The 9006-nt window shown below is 47.6% G+C and overlaps 1 protein-coding gene across 1 annotated transcript; it reads right to left on the minus strand.

Moving 5' to 3' along the window:
• Positions 1 to 1453: 1453 nt before the first annotated feature.
• Positions 1454 to 4906, minus strand: LOC124417492. Its single transcript, XM_046905157.1, has 2 exons — positions 3996 to 4906; positions 1454 to 3037 (listed from the first exon to the last, which is right to left on the minus strand). The coding sequence occupies exons 1-2, from the start codon at positions 4806 to 4808 to the stop codon at positions 2978 to 2980; spliced, it is 873 nt and encodes a 290-aa protein (XP_046761113.1). The 5' UTR covers positions 4809 to 4906; the 3' UTR covers positions 1454 to 2977.
• Between the last annotated feature and the right edge of the window lie 4100 nt (positions 4907 to 9006).

Below are 9006 nucleotides of genomic sequence, written 5' to 3' on the forward strand. Positions count from 1 at the left end.
GGGGTTCCCTGTTTCCCTTTTCTGGAGGCGTGGATTTTGCAAATTCCCTCCGCCCCACTAGTCACGGAATTGGGTCAGACCAGCCCTTAAACCGCTGACATTTTTGGTGGAGAATGCGGGCATAAGCTGCTTTTTAGCTTTTTAGAACGAATCTCTCTTTGCTCTCGGAGAGCTTCGTTGGGAAAGTTTATCTCTTTCATAGGTGCTCACTGAAAACTTGACCTTGAAAGTCCAGGCGGACTGCCAATATTCTGAGATATTTTGTAAACTTTGAGCACTGCTAACTTGCTTTAGTAAAGAGGAAGGAAAAAAAAAGCGATTCTGCTTTCTGATTTAAACCAGTTTGTAGGGAGAGCTACTAATTTCACAGAACTTGTGATTTTGAAGCAGGCTCCCAGTCTCTCTTGCAAATCCTTTATGGATTGTTTGAATGCTCACCTGACCATGTTGTCAATCTCCCTGAATGCACCGTTTGTTGTTGCAATTATTTCACTCAGTATCTGGATTTATCATATTCTGAAGAAGTCCCCTCCAAAACCAGAGTATACTGAGTGGCAGGGTGTATGGAGAGACTTGGGAGAGACTTTAGAAAGATGGACATGTTTGGTGTCATGGAACTTTACTCCTGAACACCTAAAAGATCCTGAGAGCCTGAACAGATATTTGAGACAGGGATGTTGTGGCCTAGGCAGATCTGAGGAGGCACAAATGATTTGGGGCCTGGCTAATGCTTATCGGGCCTTATTTAATACTATCCCAGAGAGGGAAAGAATTCTAGAAATTGAGAGAGAGAGAGTCCAAGCCGAGAAGGGGAATCTCCGGGATGAGCGAGAGAGTTTCCAAGTCGAGAAGGAGAATTTCTGGGCTGAGCGAGAGAATCTCCAAGTCGAGAAGGAGCGTCTCCGAGCTGAGAAAGAAAGTCTCCAAGCTGAGAAGGAGAATCTCTGGTCTGAGCGAGACACACTCCAGTCTGAGAGAGGTGTCCTCCAAAACGAGAGAGACTCCCTGCAATCCAAACTTGACAACCTCGAACTTGAACATGATGCCCTCCGGTCTGAGCGAGACACACTCCAGTTCGAGAGGAACACCCTCGAGTCCGAACGAGATGTACTCCGAACTGAGCAAGATGCCCTCCAGCACGCACAATTCAGTCTCCAAAGTGAGATAACCAAAATTCAGTCTCATCAAGGCAAGCTCGAATCTGAACAAAGCACTCTCATAATTCAGCGAGATAGACTCCAAGCCAAGCTGGAGAGTAAGAGCATCGGGACTGACCAACCTGATCAACCGCAGGAGGCACCAGAATCGATTTCAGTTGCCCCTGTAATGGTTTACGGGCTGGTTCGGCCAAGTTCTGTGATTAGTGGGGCGGAGGGATTTTGCAAAATCCATGCCTTCGGAAAAGGGAAACAGGGGACCCCAAAATAATTTAAAAAAACAGCGGCAACGATCTGAGGAGAAACAAACTAATTTACTAAATACAGTACTGGAATGCAAGGTAACACACTATAATAATACAATAATACTATAATACAATATAATTAGAATTGAAGCAAATAAATCAAATATAATGAGAGAAAGAGTATCTGAAAGCTGTAGGCCTTACAGTAGTGCTGAGGCGATGCGTGCAGTTGGGATGAGCAGCAGGGAGGAGAGCTGAAGGAAAAAAGGGACATCAGGTGACCTTACCAGAGGTTATATCTCCTCTCTGCCCCCAAAGCCCCCTAGGGTATGTAGTAGTTCTTTTCCAGACGGGTGCCTGGAACTGGAGCATTAACTCTTAAACTCCCAGTGCACTATATGAAGTTATGATGTGGAATACCGATAACCAAAAATCATAAAACCATAACAGCAGGTAAGACTGACTGGGCAAGGGGTCTGAAGCGAAAACTGCCGACAAAAAAGCTTTTTTTAAAGGCAATTCTGAAGCCAGAAAAAGAACTGCGCTTGTGCCACTTGGCAAACATCTTGTGGACTCCCTGCTGATCGAGCTGGTGAGTTCAAACTGGGGAAGTTTAAACACCCTACTAACGTGTCATCTGTTGCCTTTCGCAGGCAACCGTGATGTTCGTTGCTTAGGGGAGCCTGCGGCTTGGCCATATACCGAGGTGACACCAATATGATGAGCGGTAAAATGGCCTCTATTCACTACTAAACACAGCTTATATACATTTTTACCTACAAAACCATGCTGTCATGTCCCACCCTGATTGGTTCATACCAGACAACACCGTGCCCTATTTGGCCGTCTCCACATTCTTTTCTCATTCTTCTTCTTCTCCTGTTTTCTCTGCATCAAGGTCAGCACGATAGCACTGTCTCTCTATGCTTAGGGAGAGGCCTGTCCCGTACATCCCGTGCCCCCACAAGACACTTACTACAACATCTCCCCCTCCCTAAGCTAAATACTACTTACACACACGCCTAACCCGTACATCGCGAAGCAGCGCAAAACGCCTAATCCTAAATATATTTCAGCACACTATTCCTACTACTTTCTACAATTCTTAAGCAAACTTCAGAGCAACAGGGAATCCTTTCCCGTGCTCGGCCAAGCCTTGCCCCGTTACAGCATGAACGCAACAACCTAAACCCTTCTACAACTTTTCACGCAGTCTATGATACTCAATCTGATAGTCAAAAGTCTTTTCCATAATTCGCTGAAGGCAGTTCTACAAGCATCCTACAAAGCGTGGAAGACAGATTAGAATACACACAAAGATTGCAAACCCTATTGCGAAAACCTGAAGCAATTGCTTTAACCATGAACCCGTTCCCCCAAACAGTCTGTTCAGCCAGTTTCCAAAGGGATCACTTTCTTCCTTAATCTTCTGCAGATGTTCTTGCGTCCATTGTAGTTGTTTGCAACACGCTGTAATTGCCAGGGACACCATAAACATCGGCAACATCGGAAGTGTCAGCGTTGCAGGTGTAGTGCTCCTTTTGATGAATGGTTCTTGATCCCATCGTCTGTCCCTCAGTTGTTCTGGAGTTGGCTTCGGTTTGCCAACGAAGAATTTCTGTAGAAAACTTGCACCTAGACGCAGTTTTTGCAGATATGTTACTTATATCTGGTATTACTTTTCGTGATGGTACCCACAGAATTTTTCCCAGATTCATGATATTTAACTGCCACATACCCGACGACGGATACCATTTAGCAAGCCCTTCCTGTGATCAGGAGGTCCGGACTGGCCTCCCCCAGAGAGGCACTGTGCTCTAACATGGCCATACTGACCGCATTGGAAACACAGCCCTTGCTGCTGCAGCAATCTTTGCTGTCGCGGGCCAACAGCTACGACAATAGCTGTGGCTAGCCCTTCATTAGTTAAATGAGCCACTTTGAGCTTATCTAAGACATACTGAATAACTTCTCCCGGGGTATTAAGCGTACTTGGGTCGACTCGCAGCAATGCCTTAACATTGTCATGTGATTTCTGCTGCAGGCAGTCAATGATCACTGGCCCTTGGGCCGGTTCCAGGAGATCAGACCCCTCTGCAGCAGCTAAAAGCCTGTCTGCAAAGCTTTGAAAGGATTCATTCGGGCCCTGGGTAATATCTGTGCATGGAGCAGGTGGTTCGGCCTTATGCACAAGTTTATTAAACGCTTCCACCATTGCATCTGTGGCTGCTATTAGCTCCTCTGGCCTTAGTCTCGCTAGCTGGCCCTGGGGCGAAGCCACTCCCACGGCCTTCCCTGAAAGCTGCTAGATGCCAGTCTCATGCAGGGAGCGGCCCGGGCCGACCCCTGTCGCCCCGGCACGGCCCCCCAACTCGGCCATCCAGTCCGTCTCCCATAACGTATATTGAACCAGCCTGAGCACCGTACGCATTAAGTTTGTGATGTCACGGGGGAGGAAAGGCCCCAGTGCAGCCAAAGTCTGTAGTGCATTTAACGTCAGAGGCGATTTCAAGCCTCTTTTATCCATAAATTCCACCAGGCGCGTAACACCCCCGGGGTCAGGCGGCACCCATTTGGGACCATGATCACTCACAATCACCCGGAATGCCTCTGGAACTACACCCTTCCCCAAAGCCTCCGATCTAATCCGATTCCAGTCCGTCATTTGATCCCTCCCCCTGCACTCAAAGCCAGTCCCTTCTTTCTCCTCTACACTATCACTCCTGGGAGAGACCAGAGACGGTAGGCTATGCCCCCTGTCCGCATTGGACGGACCTTTTGTCTGGTCCCTCCCCATGTGGGCACTAAGTTGATCCTGCCCATGTAGATCACAGCTTCCTCCGCCCCCTTGAGTCAGGTAACACTGACGTAATTCTGATAAAGGATACAACGTTCCGCCTGAGGGGTCCGGATAGGGGGGAGGGGGACGAGACAACGAACATCCACTCTCTTGTTGTTTGTCTTCTTTTGAACTGAGCGCGGTCGGCTCAGCCGGCGCCATCTCGCCAACGGTCATTGGCGGCTCCGTCTCCTCTCGGCCCCTGCAAGAAACTGCTCCCAAGCCCCCATCGGACCCGACCGGGTCCGGTGTCTCGCCTCCTCCGCCGAGACCCAAAAGGTATCGAGCCTCTGTCAATTCCTTTCCCTCAACTCTGGCCGCTTTCAACGCCCCCAGTATCAGACCCCAAGTTTTTAACTCCGCTGTTTTCTGAGTGACCATTGCTCGTTGGGATAAGGCAGCGGTAATCGAATCCCAATTATTGTGGTCACAAATATCGTGGGGCGATGTTAACAGCACCTCCCTCTCAAGCAGCGAGAGGACCGCAGCTATCTCCTTCTGAGAAGGAGCATGCTTCCCGTGATAGGTCTTACACGCGTGAGCGATCACCTTTATTACGGTTTCCATGTCGCCTCCGATCCTCCTCCCAATTGAGACCAGGATCCCAGGCTCTTCTCCGGCGTGATCCCGGAGGCTATATTCGTCGCTCGCCCGCGACTTCCGCCGACAGAGGGGTGACTGCAGATTCCCTCTGTCTCCGAGCTCGGCCCCCGGGCTTCCACCGCCCAGCAAGTGCTAACGCCCCGCGGTGGGCTCCTGCCCCGTCAAGCAGACAGCCGACTCGTTCCCCTAAGCATCACGTCGGGGGTCACCACTTGTTGCCTTTCGCAGGCAACCGTGATGTTCATTGCTTAGGGGAGCCTGCGGCTTGGCCATATACCAAGGTGACACCAATATGATGAGCGGTAAAATGGCCTCTATTCACTACTAAACACAGCTTATATACATTTTTACCTACAAAACCATGCTGTCATGTCCCACTCTGATTGATTCATACCAGACAACACCATGCCCTATTTGGCCGTCTCCACATTCTTTTCTCATTCTTCTTCTTCTCCTGTTTTCTCTGCATCAAGGTCAGCACGATAGCACTGTCTCTCTATGCTTAGGGAGAGGCCTGTCCCATACATCCCATGCCCCCACAAGACGCTTACTACAACATCATCAGTCACTGCTGCGGAGACCTGCTTTAGAGCAGGTAATACTGCGCTGTTCAGGGATCTAAAGCAAAGCTTGACAAAAAAGTGCTTTTTAAGGTTTTTATGAAGCTGCCAAAAGTGCTGTGTTTATGCCGGGGGGCTAGCAGCTTGTGGGCAGGCTGCTGAGTGATCAGGGTTGGAGCTTGCACGTTCACAGTTAAGTTTAGATGCCTTACTAACGTGACATTGGTCGTTGCAGAGACCAGCTTCAGGACAGGTAAGGCTGCACTGGGCAGGGGTTTTAAACAAAAACAACAACAAAAATGGACTTTTTAAGGCTTTTTTGAATCCAGTGAAGTTTCTGTGCTTGTGCCGGGGGGCTAGCAGCATGAGGGCTGGCTACAGAGGGAGCAGGGGTGCAGCTGGCATGTTCGTGGTGAAGTTTATATGCCCTATTAACATGTCATTGATCATTGGTGCAGAGATCAGCTTCAGGGCAGGTAAGACTGCACTGGGCGAGGGATTGAAAGAGAATAAGGCGGACAAAAAATCCCTTTTACAGTCTTTTTTGAAGCCCGTAACAGTGCAGTGCTTGTCCCTGTGAGGCTAGCAGCTTGTGTACGGGCTGCTGAGTGAACAGGCAGAGCAGATGCATTAGTGGTGAAGTTTATACGCCCTATTAACATGTCATTGATCATTGCTGGAGAGATCAGCTTCAGGGCAGGTAACATTGCACTGGGAAAGGGATCTGAAGTGACAACGGCTGAGAAAAAAGCTCTTTTTAAGGCTGTTTTGCAGCCAGCAGAAGTGCTGTGCTTGTACTATGGGGCAAGCAGCTTCTAGGCACCCTGCTGAACAAACTGGTGGAGCTGGTGTGTTCATGGTGAAGTCTCAGTGCCCTACAAACATGTCATTGGAGCAGAGACCATCTTCAAGGAAGGTAACACTGCACTGAGTAAGGGATCTGAAACAACAAAGGATGACAAAAAAGTACTTTTTAAGCCTTTTGTGAAGGCAGCAAAAGTGATGTGCATGTGCAGGGGGGCTAGAAACTTTTAGGCATCCTGCTGAGCGAGTGAAAAGTGAGAACAGGACCCTGCAGTTATAGAGAGAAGGGCCTCACAGCAAGAAAAAGGAAAGTAGATTCACAAAGTAGAAATAAGGGGCAAATAGAAATAGTTTATGTAGAGAGTGTTAGAAAACAAGGGATTCCAAGCACTTTCACAGACACTAGGTCTGGAATAACAAGGAGGATGAAGGCTATAAAGATAAGGACCGGAGAGCAGCTCAAAAACATGTGGCAGGGAGGTGATTAGATGTCTACAGGGCAAGCTGAAACTGGTTTGGGGGATGCTCCCCCTTCGGGGCCAGAAGTTTGCAGCAAGGAAGACTATGAGCCTTCATCATCAGAACCTACTGCGCACGCGCAAGGGGGGAAGGGACTGCATGCTAATGGGCTCTCAGGAGTGTAATGAATATGTATTCGAATTCCTGTCTGAGCCAGGGTCAGAGACTGCTGTTGTAAACAGCATTATTTGAAAAGGGAGGGAGGTGGAGAGGGCAGGGTACTGGAAGTGAGAATAGCCTTCATGTGCAGAGATCTAGGAAACCTGAAATTCCAGTGTTAGTGCTGGAAGCCTCTGGAGAGGAGGTGGTGAAACTGAAATGTAATGTTAGTAGTTTATGTCATTATGAGAGTTTAGAAAGCGAAAAATTTGGGAAGGACACAGGCTGAAGAAGGCAAAGATGAGCAAGATGTAACAGGGATGTCAGAACCAAAGAGAGGTGAGCAATATGAAGAAAAAACTGATTGAGGAACAGAGATAGTAAGGAAATTGGGAATAACAACAGCTGTTACTGTTACAGTGCTAGAGTAGAGCTGTAGGACGCAGAGGTCCCCTCAGAAAGAGGTGGGGTGGGGGGGCCAGGCCTGGAAGAGCCCATGGATGGTTTCCACCCCTGCTGGACTGAAAGCAGTGTGCAAACTGCAGGGAAATGAGACATTGGTGGAGAAATCCAACCGTCTCTTATTGCAAAAAGCTGAATGATGGGAACCTAGGAAGCATACCCTAGCAAATCCACTGGTTAAACTGCAGCTAGGAGAGCAGGATAAAGAGGTTTATTTTCTGGTGGGGAAGGGTGCCTCTTACCACCCATAGATGATTTTGCAACAGTAGTAGGAGCTACTGCCCAACAAGAAAGGCTTACCTTTTGGGATCAACTAAATACGGGCTGAGAAAATAAGTAGGAATACATAAATTCTTGTACATGCCAGGTTCTCCAAAACTGTTACTCTGGCAAGACTTATTAGAATAAATGGATGCTGAGATTAAATTCAATAAAACTGGAGCTACGGGTCAAACAAGATTAACTGATAGAAAACTGTAAAAGTCTGGCTTTAACAGAAACTGGGAAGAACAATGTTGTATCCCCAGAGTTTTCAGAAATCTTAAATAATGTATGCTTAGGAGTGTGGGTATCAGGTGTACCTGGTAGAGACAAAATGCAGCCCCAAGTTAAAAGCAAGAGCTAGGGCTAGCCTAGTCAGGGTAAAGCAGTGCACTTTGAGGATATGCAACTGTAGAAGGATAAAGGAAATAATAGATAACTTTTGGATTTTGGATTACTAATTGAATGTGAATCCAAATACAATACTCTAATCTTGCATTGAAAAATTGGATAGCAAGTGCTATAGTTTAGTACAAGATCTGAGGGCAAGTAATAGAATTGTTGAATGTATACACTCCGTGGTGGCAAATCCATACACTTCAGTAACTAAGTTAGGGAATGAGTAGGTGGAGTTTACCTTCTGGATTTGAAGGATGCCTTTTCTGCCTGGTTTGGCCAAAGGAAGCCTAAGGTTATTTGCCATTGAATAGGAGAACCCCAATATGGTACGAAAAAGACCCAGTTAACCTGGTCAGTGTTACCCAGGGCTGTGAGAACAGCCCAATGATTTTTGAGAACTGGTCAACTCGTGAGCCTGAGATTTGGGCTCCTCCATCCCTCAGTGGAACTTTACTAAAGCATGTGGATGCCACGGAAACAAAGAGGACTGTGTGCAATGGACTGTGAATTTGCTGAATTTCTTTGTTTGAGTGACTATCAAGTTTCTCAACAGAAGGCACAAATAACTCAACGGCAAGTGATGTATCTGGGCTAGGAGATTACAGCTGGACTTTGAACCTTAAGGACTGCCAGGAAAGAAGCCATCTGCCAAACCCCTGAGCCACAAAGTGCCAAGGAACTCCGTACATTCTCAGGAATGACAGGGGGATGCCAACTGTGGATACACGGTGATGGACGGTTGCTAAAGCCCCTTTATGAAGTGAGTAAGAGATGGCCAGAGTGTTTGAGAGCGGTGGCTGCACTTATGCTCAATATTCAAGAACCTGGTAAATTTACGCTAGGCCTAAGAATAACAGTATGAGATATTAAAACAGTGTCTACTGTATTGGAGGTAAAAGGGGGCATTGGCTCTCACCCCCAGAGGTTCCTGAAATACCAGGCCATCCTGGTCGAGCAAGATGACACAGAAGTAATTGTAACTAATATTGTCAACCCGCCATCTTTCCTTAGCGGAACTCCTGGAGAACCAGTACTTCATGACTGCTTGGAAACAACTG

This window comes from Gallus gallus, chromosome W (assembly GCF_016699485.2).
Source record: "Gallus gallus isolate bGalGal1 chromosome W, bGalGal1.mat.broiler.GRCg7b, whole genome shotgun sequence".
In the NCBI taxonomy this organism is placed as follows: Eukaryota; Metazoa; Chordata; class Aves; order Galliformes; family Phasianidae; genus Gallus; species Gallus gallus.